The 24,827-nt window shown below is 40.8% G+C and overlaps 1 protein-coding gene across 2 annotated transcripts in view; it reads right to left on the minus strand.

Annotated features, from left to right (window-relative positions):
* Nucleotides 1-813: 813 nt before the first annotated feature.
* Nucleotides 814-24,827, minus strand: part of LOC135466739 (Fanconi anemia group M protein-like) — a 41,267-nt gene continuing 17,253 nt past the window's right edge. For both annotated transcript variants that reach the window (XM_064744399.1, XM_064744398.1), the window contains 14 exons: nt 24,138-24,266; nt 23,335-23,438; nt 23,003-23,138; nt 22,685-22,749; nt 21,991-22,156; nt 20,381-20,572; nt 17,933-18,831; nt 17,298-17,363; nt 15,216-15,330; nt 14,310-14,442; nt 14,015-14,094; nt 5,341-5,438; nt 3,726-3,820; nt 814-1,041 (listed from right to left, as the gene is read on the minus strand). In XM_064744399.1, coding sequence (XP_064600469.1) covers nt 924-1,041; nt 3,726-3,820; nt 5,341-5,438; nt 14,015-14,094; nt 14,310-14,442; nt 15,216-15,330; nt 17,298-17,363; nt 17,933-18,831; nt 20,381-20,572; nt 21,991-22,156; nt 22,685-22,749; nt 23,003-23,138; nt 23,335-23,438; nt 24,138-24,266 — 2,396 coding nt within the window. In that variant the 3' untranslated portion in view covers nt 814-923. The remainder of the gene's footprint in view (nt 1,042-3,725; nt 3,821-5,340; nt 5,439-14,014; nt 14,095-14,309; nt 14,443-15,215; nt 15,331-17,297; nt 17,364-17,932; nt 18,832-20,380; nt 20,573-21,990; nt 22,157-22,684; nt 22,750-23,002; nt 23,139-23,334; nt 23,439-24,137; nt 24,267-24,827) is intronic.

Raw genomic sequence — 24,827 nt, forward strand, 5'->3', positions numbered from 1 at the left:
TGCATTTTAACACCGTATCACACCACCTTTCTCATCAAGTGTGCGCCTTTCTAAACCACAACATCCAGTCTTGATAGAAGTGATGTGTGCCGGCCAAACCGTTGTCAGCTTTTTGGGGTTCTTCTTTCTTCCTCTTTATCGTATTTACGTCATTTGGGTTTAACATCGCACTCAAGATTTTTTCACTTACACGACAGATATTAATACCATGTGTGGAGGAAGCTAGAGTCCCCTGATATCGGCCATTGGAACATTTTCACGTGTGAGAACAGAAGTGTGTCCTCATATGTAAAGGGCAGTTTCCTAGTTTTAGCATGTTCTCTGCAGCCTGGAAGTGTTCCACAGAGTTTAATGTTGTTGTCTTAAACGCATCTATTTCAGGTTTATGCTCTACTGAGGAATTCTTCATTTATACCAAAGGTATCAATGTTGTGGGTAAGGGAAACAAACGCACCAGGGTAAACCAATGACCTTTGGCAAGTTAATGACGAACTTTCCAAAGAATGATGTACAGACTTTATTACATGCCATACTGGTGGAAGACAAGTGGTCTTCCATGAACAGAAGACAGAGCATACCTCACCATGAATACTGTTAAGAGCTTATCTCAGATTAGATCATATCTAGGGAAATCCGATCCATTGTGCGCCTTCTGGTAAGGAGTCTTACAGAGCCATATCTCACTCCTGCCATCAAGGCAAACTACAAAATGGGCCTTCACTTGTACAAGTTTCGGAATACACCTTAAGGAAATAATAAGTAATAAATATGACACAAACTACATTTGTTTTATATAATTATTTACTTCTTGCAATCTGAGAAACTGGTTGTATGACCGGCATACTCCCTCATTTGCACATATCCACAAGATGCTACCACAGAATATTACTACATTTCCGTAAGAAAATTTCATCAGTTGGTACTTATGTCATTGAGCTGGCAGGGACCATTGTCAGGCAGAAATGATGTTGTAGCATGTCTCGCACGGCCTTCGCTTTTGATTCTGAGAGCTGTCCTTTTGTTTGTATAGCTCTGATTGAACTGAAACAAGAGCCATAAATCAAGGTGATTGAGTAATAACCATAGTGACAGTAATTTAACATCAGTAAAATTTGTTTGATTTGCTTTCTTTTCGTTTATTGTTACTTTCAACCTAGCTCACTAGCTCAGACCGTTGAAGTGCGGGCTTACTGCAACTGCCCAAGACCCACAAAGCCACAGGTTCAAATCCAGTTTTCACTGGTTTTGCTGTGAAGAGATTTGTCAGGTACCTGCAGAGAGCACTGGTTTACCTCAGTTTCCTCCACCCATAAAGCTAACTGTAATCATACATGTACATGTCAGCCAGGTGAAACATTTTTGTGTATGGTTTTTAACACCAATAAACCAATCAATCCACTTTTATAGTGAGAACTGCTGAAAATGTTTTTGAACCATAATCAGATGGTGATATTTGCCACAACAAATTGCCATATGACCGTTCCTGAAAATCTAAAGTCATTTAACCACACGTAGCTTGTTTAAGGTGGATAGGAAGACAGGTCATCTTCATATAGCAATACACACCTACACAAAGAACAGGGTATGACCCAGGAGCCTCTCACCAATGCGTTTGCTGTGAGTTCAGGTAAAGAACTCATGGAAGGTGTATGTTGACATGATGAAACGTGTATGTAAACATGATGGAAGGTCTACATCAACACGATGGAAGGTGTATGTAGAAGTGATGGAAAGCGCATGTAGACGTGATGGAAGGTGCATGTAGACGTGATAGAAGGTGTATGTAGACGTGTTGGAAAGTGCATGTAGACATGATGGAAGGTGTATGTAGACGTATTGGAAAGTGCATGTAGACGTGATGGAAGGTGCATGTAGACGTGATGGAAGGTGCATGTAGACGTGATGGAAGGCGTATGTCGACATGATAGAAGATGTATGTAGATGTATTGGAAAGTGCATGTAGACGTGATGGAAGATGCATATTGATGTGACGGAAGGTGCATATATACATGATGGAAGGCGCATGTAGACGTGATGGAAAGTGTATGTCAACATGATGGAAGGTGTATGTAGACGTGATGGGACTGTATGTCAACATGATGGAAGGTCTATGTCAACACGATGGAAAGTGTATGTAGACATGATGGAAGGTGTATGTAGAAGTGATGGAAAGTGCATGTAGACGTGATGGAAGGTGCATGTAGACGTGATAGAAGGTGTATGTCGACATGATAGAAGGTGTATGTAGAAGTGGTGGAAAGTGCATGTAGACGTGATGTAAGGTGCATATAGATGTGATGGAAAGTGTATGTCAACATGATGGAAGGTGTATGTAGACGTGATGGGACTGTATGTCAACATCATGGAAGGTCTATGTAGACGTGATGGAAGGTCTATGTAGACGTGATGGAAGGTGCATATAGATGTGATGGAAGGTGTACGTAAACATGATGGAAGGTCTATGTCAACACGATGGAAAGTGTATGTAGACATGATGGAAGGTGTATGTAGAAGTGATGGAAAGTGCATTTAGACGTGATGGAAGGTGCATGTAGACATGATGGAAGGTGTATGTCGACATAATAGAAGGTGTATGTAGAAGTGATGGAAAGTGCATGTAGACGTGATGTAAGGTGCATATAGATGTGATGGAAGGTGCATATATACATGATGGAAGGCGCATGTAGACTTGATGGAAGGTGCATATATACATGATGGAAGGCCCATGCAGACGATGGGAGGTGCATATATACATGATGGAAGGCGCATGTAGACTTGATGGAAGGTGCATATATACATGATGGAAGGCCCATGCAGACGATGGGAGGTGCATATATACATGATGGAAGGCGCATGTAGACTTGATGGGAGGTGCATATAGATGTGATGGAAGGCGCATGTAGACGTGATGGAAGGTGCATATAGATGTGATGGAAGGTGCATATAGATGTAATGGAAGGTCTACGTAAGCATGATGGAAGGTCTACGTCAACACGATGAAAAGTGCATGTAGACGTGATGGAAGGTGCATATAGATGTGATGGAAGGTGTATGTAGACGTGTTGGAAAGTGCCTGTAGACATAATGGAAGGTGTATGTAGATATGTTGGAAGGTGTACGTAAACATCATGGAAGGTCTACGTCAACACGATGGAAAGTGTATGTTGACGTGATGGAAGTTGTATGTAGACGTGATGGAACTGTATGTCAACACAATGGATGGGGTTCACTACATGAGGACGTGATGGAAGGTGTATGTAGACGTGTTGGAAAGTGCATGTAGACATGATAGAAGGTCTACGTCAACACGATGGAAGGTGCATGTAGACGTGATGGAAACTGTATGTCACGATGGAAGGGGTTCACTACATGAGGTGGAGACGGTGGACGGTATGCAATCAAACTGCGTGAGGACGTGATGGAAGTTGTGTGTGAAGATGGTGGACGGTACGCGTAGCAAAACTGCGTGAGGACGTGATGGAAGATGCGTGTGAAGACAGTGGACAGTATGCATTCAAACTGCGTGAGGACGTGATGAAAAATGCGTGTGAAGACGGTGGACGGTATGCGTAGCAAGCTGCGTGAGGATGTGATGGAAGGTGCGTGTGAAGACGGTGGACGGTACGCGTAGCAAAACTGCGTGAGGACGTGATGGAAGGTGCATGTGATACACATGTAACTGATGGTATACATAGACAGGATGACAAAAATACTTCGTATCTTACCTGTTACATAATTCTGTGAGGTTTTTAAATCCGTGACACAAGTTTAGGGCATTTATGTAACTGATCCGTGGCAAGTTGGTGAAAAAGTTCAGCCACTGCCAAAAAAAACGTTTCATACAGGTAAATGTTGTATATCAGGAAATAGGACATAATACAAGAAAATATAGCATAATACAGACAAAGAATATGACATCACACAGACACAACTCACATTCAATCTTAATAATTGCAGTGATTACACAATCAGGAAGACTTGCCAAATGCATGCAAAAATGAAAAATATCCTGAGTAAAAAAGCCTTAACATAATGAAAACATGTACAGCAGATATCTGAGGATAGCAAATAAGATGTCAAATTACATTAGCTGGAAAAAATATCCTTGAATAAGCATTGGAGTAGCCACTCCATTCAACATCCATGTTTATGGCAAAAGCTATTTTGTACACAAACAAAAGACATTTTTAAATTGAAGTCAGAGAATGTAAACTAGGAGATGGCAGGGAAGGTATATGACATAAGGATACATTCTCATACTGACATGTTCAGGATAGCAAGGTAAACCACATGAACGCTCAGATCATTCCTGTATAGACATTTGTAAAGACATCAATCAGTTTTGCTTCTGTCAAAATATTTACCTGTATAACTGTTTAATTACTTCATTTAGGTTTTATATTTTGTTTATATATTTTTTCTCATAACCCTGTTCATATGGACACATGAAAATTAATATACATGTACAAATTAGTGTTACATGACTAAATGGTTCTCTGCACAGGTGACAGGTTACATGTGCATTTTCACTGGCTGACTGATGCTTTAAATATGATATTATCTAACCAATCAAAATAGAAAAACTTCTTACACACTTGATATAATGATTATTTTTAAGACACAAGTGCTGGCATTAAAGTCAAGCAGATACTATGGTTCTTTACAAACATTTTAGTTAAGAAGTCAAATTGTTTTACTTTCAAGAAGATATTAATTCTTGTCTCTGTCAAAAAGAAGTCAATAAAGGTCTTAAAAAAACTATATTTTTCTGAAATGCAGCCGAGTTAAAAGTGACATTTTATGCCTAGAATAACAAAGAGCTGAAAGTCATGGTGGTATGTTCCAGAATAAGTTGGAAACCAATCAGTTGGTTCGAGATGAAATGACAATAAAGCATTTTATGTTAAAAAAGAAGAGACAACTCGAGGCCAAATGTATATATGCATCAACAAAGTATCCCAGAGGAAGTTGAAACAGTATAACTTTTTGTTTTTGTCATGTAGCATAACTGAGATATTTAAAGCAAAATGGCACACATTGAGACAATCAGCTGATGTATCTATAACTTGAGAATGCAGCTGTTTCTGCTTGGATCAGCTGAACCCATTTTTGCCTTGTAACCATACGACCATGGGGTACAAGTGATGAGACATCCTGGGTCCTGTTGCGCAACCATGACCTTGTAACAATTCTGCATTATAAGCTGATTTATATCGTTAACAAGAATGCCAGAAAAAAATATCTGTGGCTATCAATTCTGAACTCTCTTCCAAAATAACTCAACTTATATTTTCTACTGCCTTTCTTTCAAGTACCCATCTACAAAAAATGAATAAATACCTGTTGCTGATATGGGTTGAGATCTAGATTCGCACGGATGGCCATTCCTTTCCTCTCCTCCAACTTGCACAGGTCTGTCAGCAGCCCAGCGGATTCCTCTGAAGCACAAAATACACGCCAGTTTACAAACTGAAGTGGACAACTTGTCCCATCCATACATATACATGTATCTCTAAATTTGAAAATAAAAGTGTTTGTTTATTTATTTGATTGGAGTTTACGCCATACTCAAGAATTCCTTACATCATTTTTATATCATGGAAGTCGGATTGTCAAGCCGAGGAATTCATAGAACCAAGAGGAATCCATCAAGAAAACCTGTTTAAAGTTTGTTAAACCTGTTAAAATTAAAGATGAAGGGTCCAACAGCCGCAGAGAGCCAGCCCACACAATATATAACTGCCAGAGCAAAGGCCCCTGACAAAGTGGTCAAGTGTTAAATTATCCCACCGCAAGCATGCTTACATGTCTACATGTCAATCACCAACCCATTTGGAGCAGATTTTCTCCCAGATGATTTCCCCCTCAAAACATGTATACATGTGTAACTTTTCTCCTCTTGTCAGTACTATATCCACACTATTTCACATCAATTACAGTGTAGATGACCTATATGTACACATATGTGGCAATATAATACAAATACATGACCTCCACATCATATTCCATGTAGAATACTTCAATCTGAAGTCCGTCATCAGAAAGTTAGCTTGTTTGAGGAAAAATACCAGTTACATCTACTATTCTGATTTGGTGTATCCTTATAGCATGACATGAAAGATGCTCCATTAGGCTTGTTTTGTTGTATGCAGTTAAACATGCTTTCTACTACACATGTATTACAGACACATCATCATAGTGTCTTCTAACAGGGTAGACCAAATGTTGACATATTTAAATACAGTGCTGCTGCACTGGAAAGCCATGTTGAACACACCACACATGACCTACTGCCAGGAAAGGTGTTTTGACTGCACAGTCAAGCAACTCTTCCAGCCAATATTTTCCTACAAGTAGCATGCATCTCGATTATGCCTACATGTATAAAAGGGAAAGTTAATCATTTCTGGTTAATACTGGACAGACATTCCGATGATAAAATACATGTAATACCAATAAAAAGGTTTCATTGGTATAACATTGGTGGAGATACACATAGGTATAACATTGGTGGAGATACATGTACATGTAGGTATAACACAGGTGGAGATACATGTAGGTATAACATTAATGGAGATACACGTACATGTAGGTATAACATTGATGGAGATACACGTACATGTAGGTATAACATTAATGGAGATACACGTACATGTAGGTATAACATTAATGGAGATACACGTACATGTAGGTATAACATTGATGGAGATACACATACATGTAGGTATAACATTAATGGAGATACACGTACATGTAGGTATAACATTAATGGAGATACACGTACATGTAGGTATAACATTAATGGAGATACACGTACATGTAGGTATAACATTAATGGAGATACACGTACATGTAGGTATAACATTGATGGAGATACACATACATGTAGGTATAACATTAATGGAGATACACGTACATGTAGGTATAACATTGATGGAGATACACATACATGTAGGTATAACATTGGTGGAGATACATGTACATGTAGGTATAACATTGGTGGAAATACACATACATGTAGGTATAACATTGATGGAGATACACATACATGTAGGTATAACATTGATGGAGATACATGTACATGTAGGTATAACATTGGTGGAAATACACATACATGTAGGTATAACATTGATGGAGATACACATACATGTAGGTATAACATTGATGGAGATACACGTACATGTAGGTATAACATTGGTGGAGATACATGTACATGTAGGTATAACATTGGTGGAAATACACATACATGTAGGTATAACATTGATGGAGATACACATACATGTAGGTATAACATTGATGGAGATACACGTACATGTAGGTATAACATTGGTGGAAATACACATACATGTAGGTATAACATTGGTGGAAATACACATACATGTAGGTATAACATTAATGGAGATACACGTACATGTAGGTATAACATTGATGGAGATACACATACATGTAGGTATAACATTGATGGAGATACACGTACATGTAGGTATAACATTGGTGGAAATACACATACATGTAGGTATAACATTGGTGGAGATACCGTAGGTATAACATTGGTGGAGATACATGTAGGTATAACATTGGTGGAGATACACGAAGGTATAACACTGGTGGAGATACACAAAGGTATAACACTGGAGGAGATACACGTAGCTATAACACTGGAGGAGATACACGTAGGCATAACATTGGTGGAGATACCCGTAGGTATAACATTGGTGGAGATACCCGTAGGTATAACATTGGTGGAGATACAAGGAGGTATAACACTGGTTGAGTTACACGTAGGTATAACACTGGTGGAGATACACGTAGGTAAGCTTCCCTCTTTCTAATGCTGAACTTCAGAACATAGGACCCCAAGATTACTTCGTCAACCTCTTATTTACAAAAAAGAGAGGGTGCAAAACATACACCCATCTGCATGTAATGAAATCATTATCATATCTATGTGTGGTGTTTTTGGGGGGTTTTTTTAGTTTATTTTTTGTTTTTTAAGAAAAGTAAGATTAACTTTTGATTGGTTATTGGTTCTACTTCTACATCAGCTTTTCATTCCTTGATGGACTATATATAAAGACACCTCATATATATTTTGATTGGTGCAACACATGCAGTTACTTTGTTTCAGTCATGTCACAAACACCACTTGGCTTCAGTCATGTCACAAACATCACTTGGCTTCAGTCATTTTACAAACACCACTTGGCTTCAGTCATGTCATAAACACCACTTGGCTTCAGTCATGTCACAAACACCACTTGGTTACAGTCATGTCACAAACATCACATAAAGTGTATACTTCTATAAAGGTTGGACAAACAAACTTATTAAGATTTTGTACATTTGACTGTAGCAAACTATGTTAAGCCTACATGAGTGCATGTAAAAAAACCCACAAATGTCAAGTACCTGACAAAAAATATCCCACCTATATTAACCCAGATGAGTCATCAAAGGGTGGATTTAAACATACAACCTGAACACTAAGGGTTCACAGATTTACCTCAGACTAATAATTAATTATACTGTCAAGACCTGACCCTGCCAATGGCATTTAATAATTGATTATGATATTAAATACATTAGATGTCAGGGTTAACAAGTTTAAGAAAACGTAGTCAGACAATTGTTAACCTGGCCTTTTACACAAAAGAGCCGAATGTTAGAGTTGTTTGTCAATAATCTCCTGCTACAGTTAGTATTACCTGCAGGAAGCTAATAGGCTGAGGTCTGGATTAACACAAAGACTAACGATCCCTACACACATCAGATAAACACTCAACCATGAACACAATGAAAACAAGGGCAAAAAAAAAAATGGATGAAAGAAGAACAATGAAAGAAAAAACATATTAAAAAATAAGGCATGTAAAAAATAAAGAAAAAAAAAAACAAAAAATTAAAAAATAAAGTTTAATACTGAAAATAATGAGGAAAAAACAGAGGAAATAAAACTACATTTAATTCCTGAGGGCAAGGTTTAATGATGCTACTAACTTTACACCAATTGTCAGTCTCGTTTTAACACATACATTAATGCGAGTTTTCAATGTACCCTATAAAGTATAACACCCAACGAATACATGAACAAAATCCATGCAAATGCCTGCCAATGAGTCAGTGACAGTAGTACTCACAGAACAACACTGAGCAGTCTTATGACATCATTAAAGAAAAACACTTGGGATACCTGGCCTACCTGAGAGAAAGCAACGTCTTAGAAATTCAAAATGATCACCAAAGAACTTTTGTAATTTTTTTCTTGTCCAAATACATGTAGTTAGTTTATCCTTAAAACCCCTATCCTATCAAAAGAGGTAAGTCCACTTTGTAGGGAATTTTTTTTTTCACCGGGCAAATGAAAATATAGGGGTTTTGAAGAAATTAACATTGAGAGAAAGAAAAAAAAATAAGAAATTACATCAAAAGCTTAAAAACTTTAGAGTAGGTTCTGTTTTTACAACACATTTTTCATGATGGCCTTACCTGAATTCTCTAACAATTGGGGACTGTAACCAGCTGAATTGGGGATTGTAACCAGCTAAATTGGGGATTGTAACTAGCTGAATTGGGGACTGCATTTTTACAGTTTATGTTACTGAATAGATCTGTTTGACGAATAAGCATTTTCAAAGTACTGGCAGTTGCATTTCATAAGGCATTTCACCAAAGTGCAGCTTGTATATTAATGCACCATTCGTACTATGGACACTTCACACTGAAAAATGTTGAGCATCGCTGGCAACATTAAATGACGTCACTGGAAGGTCAAGAGGCATCATGAGCCATGAAAAAAGTTTGGCCGAAACATATCAAAGGCCAAATTTTGCTTCTCTATTTCGATTTATTTAGAGACTTTACCTGCAAATGAGCTGGACCTGTGAAATATCATGGCTGTTGCAGGTTGCTGTTCATGGAAGGAATGGGTACATGCATGCATGCATAACAGTGAAAGCCAGTAATCTGATGTGCATGTACAGTACAGCTCAGGCTAAAGTCAAAACCAGACAGAAGATCATAACCATCCTGGAGGCCTTGTAGAGTGCCTGGAGAGAGCTTCGGGACAGACAGTCGACTGCAGAATCAATGATCTGTCCACATAACTGATCACACACACATGGCTGAGCATTTTTATGCCTACACGTTGGCTGTGGGAAGTTTGGAAAATTCAGTTCTTAAATTAATTTTGTTAGAATGCTTTAAAAGAATTTTTGAAAGACTCACACCATACATGAAATTGAAGTAAAATATCTGATGTGTGTCTCTTTGATCGCAAAATGGCAATCTTCTTATAAAGTAGTGAATTACAAGTGAGTCCATGCGAAGTTCATCATGGATCACCACAGCTGCTGAAGCTAGAAGGGTTTCCCTGTTGTGACAAAAAGTATCTGCCACTCAGTAAATTAGCAGACAAAATTGACACTTTGACTCTGACATGCTGTGCAACAACAACAATGCGGTATTACAATACAAATTTCAAGTACAAACCTGGCAAAAAGTGAAAAACATGATGAAGACAAGTAAGATTTTGTCTATATAATATTACTTTGTGGAGAATTTGTAGTTTGTACCAAACCATGCAGGAAAAGCAACTACATAGCAAACACATGAAAGAAAAGTTTTTCTCACAGAAAAAGAAAGAATTTCCCATCTGCTCCAATACACTTTATTTGCATTTTTGGCTTACCGGGCACAGTGTAGCCTAGGCTACCTTAAATATTCTCTTCAATGACTCTCTCTGATTACAAAATGCCTTCAAAAAAATAATTCCACTCTATTAATTTATGCTTATCAATACATTATTTGAACCAACATCCAGATGAAACCGGATACCAAATTTTATTTGTGAACCGGAACTTGAATAAAAGTTGAAAAAAAAAGTATGTGAATAGCTTATACGTGTATCAATTACATGTTTATGAGGTGTTTTTTTTTTTTGGTTTGGACAGTAATGTCTTGGTGTATACTATATTTGTGTAAAAAATATCATGGGTGTTAGCAGCAACGGCAAAGTGGATTATTGTAGGCTTAATTAAAATACTCAGAAGTTTCATGCAGAGACCTGCAAGAAGAACTCATGCAAGCTTAGTGTCCAGCTGTGACACTTTGCCAAGATTGAAGAACAATAGGCATGATGTATTGGAATAAGTAAATAATACTCACAAGTGTCAAACTTTACTAACTGACACACACTGTATGGTTTTGAAAATCTTAAACAATAGAAATTAATCAATCTCCCAACACTGCAGGGGCTGGATTCACTGTTTCTGTGTAAATCCCTCTTCTGCATAACTTTCCAGGTGGCATTTTGGTCAGCAATTACATCTGTAGACAATCAATAATGTAGGCTAATCTTGAAAACTCCCTTAACACACCAGTCAAATCAAAGAAAATAAAACACCAATAACTGCTGTCAGGCCAACATGTCCGTCAACCAGAAGTAGCCTGCAGTAAAAAGTCTGCAGCCTGCTGATGTCAGATTCTGTCCTGAACATACATGTTCTTTGGGTTTTTTTTAGTCTTTTCGATATGAGGCTTACACGATTCTTTCAGAAATATAAATACATGATGTCTTTTAGATGTGTTTTTATACAAACGTGACCAATGATAAGGCATGACTGAATTATCATGCAAAGGCACAGCCACACAAGACTGCTGTCTTCCTGTGTTTGGGTGAGGGCAGGGTTCACGCACAGGCACGGCCACACGAGACTGCTGTCTGCCAATGTTGGGGTGAGGGCAAGGTTCACGCACAGGCACGGCCACACGAGACTGCTGTCTGCCAATGTTGGGGTGAGGGCAAGGTTCACGCACAGGCACGGCCACACGAGACTGCTGTCTGCCAATGTTGGGGTAAGGGCAAGGTTCACGCACAGGCACGGCCACACGAGACTGCTGTCTGCCAATGTTGGGGTGAGGGCAAGGTTCACGCACAGGCACGGCCACATGAGACTGCTGTCTGCCAATGTTGTGGTGAGGGCAAGGTTCACGCACAGGCACGGTCACACGAGACTGCTGTCTGCCAATGTTGGGGTGAGGGCAAGGTTCACGCACAGGCACGGCCACACGAGACTGCTGTCTGCCAATGTTGGGGTGAGGGCAAGGTTCACGCACAGGCACGGCCACACGAGACTGCTGTCTGCCAATGTTGGGGTGAGGGCAAGGTTCACGCACAGGCACGGCCACAGGAGACTGCTGTCTGCCAATGTTGGGGTAAGGGCAAGGTTCACGCACAGGCACGGCCACACGAGACTGCTGTCTGCCAATGTTGGGGTGAGGGCAAGGTTCACGCACAGGCACGGCCACACGAGACTGCTGTCTGCCAATGTTGGGGTGAGGGCAAGGTTCACGCACAGGCACGGCCACACGAGACTGCTGTCTGCCAACGTTGGGGTGAGGGCAAGGTTCACGCACAGGCACGGCCACACGAGACTGCTGTCTGCCAATGTTGGGGTGAGGGCAAGGTTCACGCACAGGCACGGCCACACGAGACTGCTGTCTGCCAACGTTGGGGTGAGGGCAAGGTTCACGCACAGGCACGGCCACACGAGACTGCTGTCTGCCAATGTTGGGGTGAGGGCAAGGTTCACGCACAGGCAAGGCCACACGAGACTGCTGTCTGCCAACGTTGGGGTGAGGGCAAGGTTCACGCACAGGCACGGCCACACGAGACTGCTGTCTGCCTGTGTTGGGGTAAGGGCAAGGTTCACGCACAGGCACGGCCACACGAGACTGCTGTCTGCCAATGTTGGGGTGAGGGCAAGGTTCACGCACAGGCACGGCCACACGAGACTGCTGTCTGCCAATGTTGGGGTGAGGGCAAGGTTCACGCACAGGCACGGCCACACGAGACTGCTGTCTGCCAATGTTGGGGTGAGGGCAGGGTTCACGCACAGGCACGGCCACACGAGACTGCTGTCTGCCAATGTTGGGGTGAGGGCAAGGTTCACGCACAGGCACGGCCACACGAGACTGCTGTCTGCCAATGTTGGGGTGAGGGCAAGGTTCACACACAGGCACGGCCACAGGAGACTGCTGTCTGCCAATGTTGGGGTGAGGGCAAGGTTCACGCACAGGCATGGCCACACGAGACTGCTGTCTGCCTGTGTTGGGGTAAGGGCAAGGTTCACGCACAGGCACGGCCACAGGAGACTGCTGTCTGCTAATGTTGAGGTGAGGGCAAGGTTCACGCTGAGACACGGCCACAGGAGACTGCTGTCTGCCTGTGTTGGGGCGATGTCCTAGGTGGGGAGGCATGCGGTATTGCACGTGCTTTATTCACAAGAAAATTATGTTGGTTTTAAATTTTATGGGAAGATTTGTCGAGTTTGCTATAAAATATCTGCTGTAATGTTTTATATGGCATAACATAAATGTATATCAAAATTAGTACGCTGACTGTCAATGATTTCGATCGCACATTTACTCCCTTAAATAATTTGATTAATCAAGTTGAACTGATTTGGTTTTGCTGAGGTAGGCTACATATTGCAAGATAAAATTTCTGCTTTTCACAGCTAATATACGGTCACATAGCTGAATATATGAGGACAGCACCTTCGCTTGAAAACTAGCTAGGATCAGTCAGTAGACAGAACTATATTCACACCTTCGACACAAATCTTACGCAGCTCAGCAGGTCTCCAACACAGCTCAGCAGAGAGTGGAAGTGAGAACACGCCTTGGAAAACAACAATACCGGTACTTGTACCTTCCTGAGAATTCAACTCGTGATTCATAAAGCTTCGGCATGTGATGAATTGTTTTGGCTTCACAACAGATCCAACATATCAGACCAAGTAACAGGGCCTATAACAGTAAAACGTGAAACCTTCTGGGCTGAAAGCTAGCAGATTGCAGTGGAAACATTTCTCATTAAGCAAGGGTTAAGTCTGCATGCTAATGTTAACAGTCCTTAAGAGAATTATTATCAGGTCATGATGTATTATGTAAACGTTAACTGAGAGACTCACATCTAAATACACATGTACAAAATGACAAAGGCTACATCTACCTTGTGACTCTGTGAAAAATATCTGTACACTTGACTTAGCCAGCCAGGCAAGGGTTGTGTCAACATACTTCGTCCTCACTCTGAATTAGAATGAAAAAACATGCCAAGCTTTATACAGCCTTAAGTCATACATTTCTCTTTTTCTCAGCACATACATGTAAGTATCTTAACTGCTCAAATAGTATACATGTGAATGTGAATTAGGACAATGAAATGTACTTTAGTTTCATCTGTCCTTCCCCCCTATATTTGCCAAGTTTAGAGTTAAGCATGAATATGTAATTACTGTACTTACTGTGGCCTGGCCACTTTTTCTTCTCCTGGCTTTGTCTTATCTCTCTCTATGATCAAACATGGTCGATCAAAGAGTGTACACATCTCTTGAACCCTCTCCTGTAACTTGGCACGGTGAGAGCCATTCGCAAAATCTGGAAATAATCAGGTGTGACAGTGAGAACCATTGGCAAAGCCTGTTGACAATCAAGTGTGATGGTGAGAACCACTGGCAAAGTCTGCCAACAATCAAAGTCTGTTGACAATCAAAAATGATGGTGAAAACCACTTGCACACTCTGTCAACAATCAAGTTTGAGAGTGAGAACCAATGGCAAAGCCTGTCAACAATCAAGCGTGACAGTGAGAACAATTGGCAAAGTCTGTAAACAATCAAGTGTGATGTTGAAAACCACTGGCAAAGTCTGTCAACAATCAAGTGTGATGGTGAGAACCACTTGCAAAGTCTGTCAACAATCAAGTGTGACATACAGAACCATTGGCAAATCTGTCAACAATCAAGTGTGATGGTGAGAACCAATGGCAAAATCTGTCATCAATAAAGCGCGATAATAAGTATCATTTGCTGTCAACAATCAAGTGTGAAAGTGAGAACCTTTGGCAAAGTCTGTCAACAATCAAGCATAGCAGTGAGAACTATTGGCAAAGTCTGTCAACAATCATGCCATTTTGTCAAGACGTACATAAATGAAGTGAAAAGCATTCACAAAGCACTGTGTCCCAACCAATGTTGGCTAAATACAAGATGGCTGCAAAGTAGGTGACAGTTATGCTTGACGGTGGTTGGATCCTTGTCTGTGAACTGGAGGTCAACCTGCTGAGTATTGCAGACTGAAAAATACCCACACTGAATCCTGTGTATCCCCAGGCTGGTGAATTTTTATGAAAACGAAAGAGGATGTAATTACCTGCCCACAGTTTTCTCTCCACACCCAGTCTGTTGCTGAGTATGTAGTCACAACCAGAGAGCTGACGGACTGCCACATTAAACTGATGACTGACTCTTAGGCAGGACACCACCTCCTGGAAGCACAGATGAACACACTCAAACACATTTATTACATAAGCTGTTACTATAACAGAATGCACCAAACTGATGACTGACTCTCAGGTAGGACAGCACCTCATGGAATCACAACAAATACACTTACACACACTTGTTACATAAGCTGTTACTATAACAGAATGCACCAAACTGATGACTGACTCTCAGGTAGGACAGCAACTCATGGAATCACAACAAATACACTTACACACAGTTGTTGGGGCCTCCGTGGCTCAGTCGGTTAGCACGCTAGCGCAGCGTAATGACCCAGGAGCCTCTCACCAATGCTGTCGCTGTGAGTTCGTCCAGCTCATGCTGGCTTCCTCTCCGGTCGTAAGTGGGAAGGTCTGCCAGCAACCTGCAGATGGTCGTGGGTTTCCCCCGGGCTGTGCCCGGTTTCCACCCACCATAATGGTGGCAGCGGTCGTATAAGTGAAATATTCTTGAGTACGGCGTAAATCACCAATCAAATAAATAAATAAATAAATATAACAGAATGCACCAAACTGATGACTGACTCTCAGGTAGGACACCACCTCCTGGAATCACAACAAATACACTTACACACACTTGTCACACAAGCTGTTACTATAACAGAATGCACCAAACTGATGACTGACTCTCAGGTAGGACACCACCTCCTGGAATCACAACAAATACACTTACACACACTTGTTACACAAGCTGTTACTACAACAGAATGCACCAAACTGATGACTAACTCTCAGGTAGGACACCACCTCCTGGAATCACAACAAATACACTTACACACACTTGTCACACAAGCTGTTACTATAACAGAATGCACCAAACTGATGACTGACTTTCAGGTAGGACACCACCTCCTGGAATCACAACAAATACACTTACACACACTTGTTACACAAGCTGTTACTATAACAGAATGCACCAAACTGATGACTGACTTTCAGGTAGGACACCACCTCCTGGAATCACAACAAATACACTTACACACACTTGTCACACAAGCTGTTACTATAACAGAATGCACCAAACTGATGACTAACTCTCAGGTAGGACACCACCTCCTGGAATCACAACAAATACACTTACACACACTTGTTACACAAGCTGTTACTATAACAGAATGCACCAAACTGATGACTGACTTTCAGGTAGGACACCACCTCCTGGAATCACAACAAATACACTTACACACACTTGTCACACAAGCTGTTACTATAACAGAATACACCAAACTGATGACTGACTCTCAGGTAGGACACCACCTCCTGGAATCACAACAAATACACTTACACACACTTGTTACACAAGCTGTTACTGTAACAGAATGAACCAAACTGATGACTGACTCTCAGGTAGGACACCACCTCATGGAAGTACAGCAAACACACTTATAAACATCTGATACACAAACTGTTACTATGACTGACTCTCAGGTAGGACACCTCCTCCTGGAGGCACAGCAAACACACCTATATACATCTGTTACACAAGCTATTACTAACAGAGCAAACACAGTCACTATAGACGGCATTACATTGTATATGTCACCTCTATACAGAATACATCAAATTACTTTACAGTGGCTTAGTGTTCCCTATCCCGGTCCTGTGCGAGAGAGACTCAGGTTCAAGCCCGAGACAGGACTGTCAGGTTATATTTAGAGGACAAACTTATATACTGATATTGGGACTAGTCACTACAACATGATAGAATGTACTATCCCTGTATGGCTGAAATCATGCTGAAATTCATGTTTAGCCAAGACACAAAAAAAACCCCCAACAAACAATGAGTCAGCTGGGTACGTGTAAGATTTGCACAATAGCTATTAAAAATGGAGAATTTAGTTATGGTGAAATATTACTGCTGGGAAACCTGTAACAATTAACAGAGTATCATACATATCAATCACAAAACTGAGGTGTGGCAATGTGCATAAAACGTCTGTTGTTTTTACCTGACCACCAGTTATCTCCCTTGAATCCACCAAAATGACGATTTTCTTTTCTTGCAATCTGTTTACCTGTTTTTGCACAAAATTACATTTTTTAATATCTCGAATAATAAATAACATACACTAACCATACATACAACCTGAATATGTACATGTGTATTTATTATAAGTTATTTGATTCAAAACAAACATCAAAAACAATTGATGGTACATAAATATGGATAGAGCAGCAACACACTTCCATGTATTATAATTGCTCTAATTTCTTAACAATTTCAGAAAGGGCAATAAACTTTTAGTGGGATCTATGCATCTTTTAGATTTGATTTGATTTTGGAGATGAAACTACACTGGTTTGGTTGGCCAATTTTCAGGCACCACAAAAAGTATAACTTTATCTACCTCAACAGAATAATGCCCCTGGAATATGCTTGAACAAACATCTTGCAAACATGTGAAAAAAGTTGACTGAATTACAGTGGACTGATAAAAACAAGTGTTTAACCTGACTTAAGATCACTGAACTCATCAGTGTGTGTTATAGAGATACTGTATTTGTGTCATAATACTCATGGAGAAAGTTTCATGCATTGGAGACATTATATAGATGTGAGATGCTGGAGCCAGATATTACTCACTGAAGGGTTAGTGACAAGAAAGTTTTCTGATGGGAGATCACTCTTCATAATTCTCAGCGATGGATTCAGCAGTTTGGTAAAGTTGCTATCCCCATTCTCACTTAGTGAATTTCTAGCATCCAGTTTTTCTTGATCTACAGAAAGTGTTTTGTTATTATCTGCTTCCTTGTCATCACAAATGGCTTCCACACGTGCCCTGGAGTTATCTCCCTTAAGAGACATAGCAGATCTGTTTTTCTCAGCCATTTTCCTTCTGAACTCTTCTTGTTTTTCTCTTTGTCTTCTCAGCCTTTCCTCACGTTCAAGGTCAGGTGACTTTTTAAGACCAGGTTTAGAACCCAGAGTTTCTATTGCACTTTTTCCACAAGATATTTTACAATTCTCTGGGTTTGTTCTGGATAAAACAAGATCTTTCCCATCTGAGGAAATCTCATTAATGGACTGCCCACACCCAGACCTAGTATCCACTCTGGGATTTTTCTCTATCACAGATAAATTCATACTTGATTCTCTTTGTCTCCTATTTGACCCAGCCTGCAGGCGACTTCTCAGACTCAGTAAAGGTGGGCTTAATTCATCTTCTTGCTTCCCATGAGAATGATGACAATTCACATCTTCCTGATCAGCACGGGAATCAGCACGCGTATCCTCCTCACTGCTGGAGACTATCCTCGCCCTCTTCGTCTGTTTACTTGAGAATTCTTGTGTCAACATGAGGCTGAGATCTGGCTTCTGGTGTATATCATCCTCACTGGAGGAATCAGCCTGGCACACAATCCTCTTCCTACCAACACCTCTCTCCTGTTCAGCAGTATGTCTGTCTCGCCTTTTCCTTGGCTTTTCTCTGGAGCGCTTCTTTGGTAGGTAGAAACATGTGATTTCTCCTGGGTCATTTTCATCTGACAAAAAAGAGAAAGTAGACTAATGTTACTTGATGCTTATCTACCCACACTGAGATCACACCATGTACATTCTTCAATTGCTCATTTTGTTACAGTCTACGCACCCATTACACCCTGCATACCCATCATTGTCTGCTCACCCATTACAGCCTGCATACCCATCATTGTCTGCTCACCAATTAGAACTTGCATCCTCATTACTGTATGCTCACTTGTTACAGCCTGCTCACCCATTACAGCCTGCATACCCATCACTGTCTGCTCACCCATTACAGCCTGCAAACCCATCAATGTCTGCTCACCCATTACAGCCTGCATACCCATCATTGTCTGCTCACCAATTAGAACTTGCATCCTCATTACTGTATGCTCACTTGTTACAGCCTGCTCACCCATTACAGCCTGCAGACCCATCATTGTCTGCTCACCCATTACAGCCAGCATACCCATCATTGCCTGCTCACCAATTACAACTTGCATCCTCAACTGTATGGTCACTTGTTACAGCCTGCTCACCCATTACAGCCTGCATACCCATCATTGTCTAACCAATTACAACCTGCATACCCATTACAGTCTGCTCACCCATTACAGCCTGCATACCCATCATTGTCTGCTCACCAATTACAGCCTGCTCACCCATTACAGTCTGCAGACCCATCACTGCCTGCTCACCAATTACAACTTGCATACTCATTACTGTATGCTCACTTGTTACAGCCTGCTCACCCATTACAACCTGCATACCCATCATTGTCTGCTCACCAATTACAACCTGCATACCCATTAGTCTGCTCATCCATTGCAGCCTGCATACCCATCATTGTCTGCTAACCAATTACAACCTGCATACCCATTACAGTCTGCTCACCCATTATAGCCTGCATACCCATCATTGTCTGCTCACCCATTACAGCCTGCATACCCATCATTGTCTGCTCACCAATTACAAACTGCACGCCAATTACTGTCTGCTCACTCATTACAGCCTGTATACCCATCACTGTCTGCTTACCCATTACAGCCTGCATACCCATCATTGTCTGCTAGCCAATTACAACCTCCATACCCATTACAGTCTGCTCACCCATTATAGCCTGCATACCCATCATTGTCTGCTCACCAATTACAACCTGCACACCCACTACTGTCTGCTCACTCATTACAGCCTGCTCACCCATTACAGCCTACCTACCCATCATTGTCTGCTCACCAATTACAGCCTACTTACCAATTACAGCCTGCTCACCCACTATAGCCTGCATACCCATCAGTCTGATCACCACTTACAGTGTGCTCACCCATTACAGCCTGCATACCCATCACTGTCTGCTCACCAACTACAACCTGCACACCCATCACTGTCTGCTCACTCATTACAGCCAGAGCATCCAGTCTGCTCACCCGATACAGTCTGCTCAATCATTACAGTCTAATCACCCATTACAACCAGAACAATGACTCTGCTAATATCTGTTACAGTGTTGTCACCATACAGTCTGTTTACTCGATACAGTTTGCTCACCCATCACAGCCCACTCCTCACCTGTTCCCCACTCCTCCTCATCCTCCAACACACAGAAGCTATCCTCCAGATACTCAGAGTAATCCTCCTGTGGGATCTGTGAGTACACATCCATGACAGGTGGCCTTCTGTCCCGTCTGTACACACCGTCATGGTCCTTCACCCGGGGACTCATCACAGACCTCAGGTACATTGCTGTCTCATCCACATGCTCTGTAAGGTAATAAGGCACATGGGATAAAGTGAAATTACGTGAATAAATAGTGAAAAAGTGACTTCTTTACAGAGAAAGAATCATTGGTTTGAGAGCCCTACAGAGACATGTAACATCAGAAAGCCCTACAGAGACACATTAGACAGCCCTACAGAGACACGTAACATTAGAGAGCCCTACAGAGACATGTAACATTAGACAGCCCTACAGAGACATGTAACATCAGAAAGCCCTACAGAGACACGTAACATCAGAGAACCCTACAGAGACATGTAACATTAGATAGCCCTACAGAGACATGTAACATTAGACAGTCCTACAGAGCCATGTAACATTACAGAGCCCTACAGAGGCATGTGACATCAGAACACCCAACAGAGCCATGAAACATTAGAGAGCCCTACAGACATATGTAACACCAGAGCACCCTACAGAGACATGTAATATTAGAGAGCCCTACAGAGACATGTAACATTAGAGAGCCCTACAGAGACATGTAACATTAGAGCACCCTACAGAGACATGTAACATCAGAGCGCCCTACAGAGACATGTAATAAAGCCTTAGTGTTACAGATCTGATAGGGTCAGTATTAACGTGAATGTCTTGGATGCCTCCGTGGCTGAGGGGGTTAGCACACCAGCATGGCACAATCACCCAAGAGCCTCGTCAGCCTCTCACGAATAAGGTCACTGTGAGTTCAAGTTCAGTTCATGTAGGCTTCCTCTCCGGCCACAAGTGGGAGGATCTGCCAGCAACCTCTGGATGGTCACTCTGCCCAGTTTCCTCCCACCATAATGCTGGCGGACTGTCGTATAAGTGAAATGTTCTTGAGTACAGCGTAAAACACCAATCAAATAAATAAAATAAACATGAATGTTAATCAGATTAACAAGGATTAAGGACCTCTTGCATTTCACACAAGATAAACATCAGCAAGTGATGTCGTTTAAAATAGCCTACAACTGTTATCCATGTAATACATATTTATATCATAATGAAGAAGTTGATGATTCACCACATAAATGTAAAACAAATGCTAATATGTGACGCCTTAACTTCTACATCATTATCACTGAACCCAGCGTAACACATATTCATATTAATAAGTAAACAATGCTGAACATATCTATACAGAACTTGTGGGCTGTTCTTCAAACTGGAGATAAATATAGTGTGTAAACGCTGCTTCGGTGGGATTTACTTCCGATTACCTGACTGAGCGACTCCTCTAAATTAATATCCCTCCTGTCAAAAAGCACTGGCCATATGATGACAGGGACCTTATTGTCATAAAATAGGGACTAGGGTACGTACTGATACACACTGATATCAACTTTCATTATTCAGCAGCAACACGGTTTCCTACAAAACCATGTTCACATTTCATACACAAAGCCATCCGTATGAATCCCACCTTCAGCCTGTGACGCATGGAAGAGCTGTGATCCATCGTAGATAAAGTCCTGCAGGATGGAGTCCATCTGACTGTTGTCTACTTCATCATCCGACACATCACTGGCTCCATCCTCTGATAACTCTGCCTCATGGTCAATGAAGGCACAGGCTGCTGCAGACCGCTTCTAGATATACACACATACATACATTTTCTCAGTCTGAGGAATGGGGGATACCTGTTTTACACTGTCATTATCACAGATAAATCTATTTTCGTGTTAGCAAAGAAAACTCACTGCATTTTTAATAGATGCATTGAAGACTAAAAAAAGTTAAATACAACAAAAGCTTTGATGAGATATTTAATGATGTATTTCCATATATATTTTTCAAATTTTTGTTAAATTGTTTCAAGTAAAATGTTAAATTCATTATTAGGTTATAAAACAAAGTAGTAAATTTGTAACATTAGTGATATTCTGCATGTTATCTTGCACTTCAGTCCCTCAGTAAATGAATGGCTCCTGTCAAAACATACATATAAGACATATGGAAAAACTTGACTAACCACCCACAAGACTTTATTGTTGGTAACTTAGAGCTGCTTGTCCCAGCTAAAAACCTGACGCTAAAAAGGTCATTAAACTTCTCACAAAGCTTTTGAACTGAGTACAATGCAATACAAAATAGCCTACTATGTTCATGATCTGTACCTTTTTATACTGCTTGGCAGTAGGAGCTTTCTTTTTAAGGCTATTGAGCATCTTCATGGGTCTGTCTGAAAGAATAACGGTCACATATCATCACAAAATTGTGTTTCCATCTTGGTCACAACTTATCATACCAAATGACTGCAATAAAACTTACACGCACGTAGTTTACCTACGCTTTATCTGCAAACAAGTCTGACTTGATTCTATTCTTGAAATATTTGGCAGATAATTCGAAGACATTAAATTTGCAAAAAACTTCTCTCTGTTCATTATGAATGATGAACACATTAGATGTGCACCCATGTCCCTATGTCTGACCTGCAAAGTCCCCATCCTCTTCGTCCTTCCCCTCACTGGGTGATAGTCCCAACCGTCGGGACTTTACTACTCCTCCAAACTTCCTTCTCTTCACCACAACTGGACTATCTTCAGACTCACTTGAGGAAATCAAATTCTACAACAAACCATATCAACGTCACACTGTTAAATTTACAGAGTCAGATAATCCAGTATTACATCACAAATTTTGGATTTTAACTTGGGGATTAAAATAGGCACTTGACAATTCTTTTTACTCTGAGAAGTGGGGAAGAAAACTGATGCACTTTAATAAAATAAAAACATACTTACCTTGTATACTTGTACCTTACCTTGGGATGTGAGTTGTTATTCTGTCGCATTGCTGGTATTCTCTCACTTGGTCTGGTTGGTGTTCTAAATTCAAATGGTTTTGAAGGTGATAGCTGGGCTTTGTCTGTAAACACAAAAATACAGGAAATCCATTGTACATATGAGTGATTGTTTAAACTGATTTCAGTAGAAATCTTTACCAGTCATGCATGAATAACCACTTAACCAGTGTGTACAGCTTATTCTCCATGGTGACGTGTCTTCACTATGTGATGTCCTGGACATTATTCCAAGCACAAGTTAGGACTGCTTCAAAATTGGGTAACTGCCGTGTAAATGTACAGGTATATACTTGCAGAATTACTTAAATTTTTGGAGGATGAATGACAAAAATCATATCTAAACTGTCTGGATGTCAGAAATACCCCCCTTCATCCACCAATATTTCCAAGAGTAAAAGCAAAATGAAAATAAAATAATAATCAGACTGTCAAAAGCATGTAGATGTTTAGGAATTGGTGCAACACCTTAGCAGGAGTTGCATGGACAGAATCTGTGTACATGAAAATCCAGTATTACATTTAGTACCCGAGCAGCAGAAAGCATGAAAATAATTACCAGCTTGTAAATAGAGCATTCACAAGTTTAGATGATTGGGATAATGTAAGCTAAGTTTCATGGAAATACGTTCAGTACTTTAGGAAGAGCAAAATCTGAATACACTGAAAAGTCCTATGGCCATTAAACTTCAGCATGCACAAGTTAGGATGATATGCAGGACATATGGAAAGTTTCATAACAACACGACCAATAAAATACCCACCAGTGTGTGTGAAGGATACAGCTGGAGAATCAATGATGGAGGCTTTCCGCCCGCTCCTTTTCAGGACGCAAAAATCATCGTCATCGTCAGTAATGCTGTTATCCTGCTCTACTGTTTTGGTCTCGGCAACTTCAAATACAATATATATAAATGCAATATCAGTCAACTTCTAAAGCATTAGTTCACCTTGTGCATTTCTAAAAACCCTGCTAGACTGGTCACTGACAGCCTAAGTCAAAGATGACAGGAGAGTCCTGTTAGTGTTATTAGTCATAGTACAGGTACATGTAACTCTTGACTTAGATTCAGTATCAGAATTAAATCTAGTAAGCCTGCCACCTTTAGGGTCATACTCAAATCTGTTTGAGGGCCTCTCACTCCAGGAGGCTCTCACGAATGCAGTCCCTGTGAGTTCAACTCCAGTTAATGCTGGCATATGTGGGAACGTCTGCCAGCAACCCATAAATGGTCATGGATTTGCCCTGCTTTCCTCCCACCATAATAATGGATGCTGTTGAATAAGTGAAACATTCTTGAGTATGGTGCAAAACACCAATAAAATAAACAAAAAAAATACATGCTTAATTGCTGTTTCTGCTAAGGCTGTATTATTCAGGCCTTTTTCAGAATTTTCCATTTCCTCCAACATGATTGAAAAATACTGGTGCAAACTCAAAGACTTTTTTTGCA

The sequence above is a fragment of the Liolophura sinensis genome, chromosome 6 (genome assembly GCF_032854445.1).
Source record: "Liolophura sinensis isolate JHLJ2023 chromosome 6, CUHK_Ljap_v2, whole genome shotgun sequence".
In the NCBI taxonomy this organism is placed as follows: Eukaryota; Metazoa; Mollusca; class Polyplacophora; order Chitonida; family Chitonidae; genus Liolophura; species Liolophura sinensis.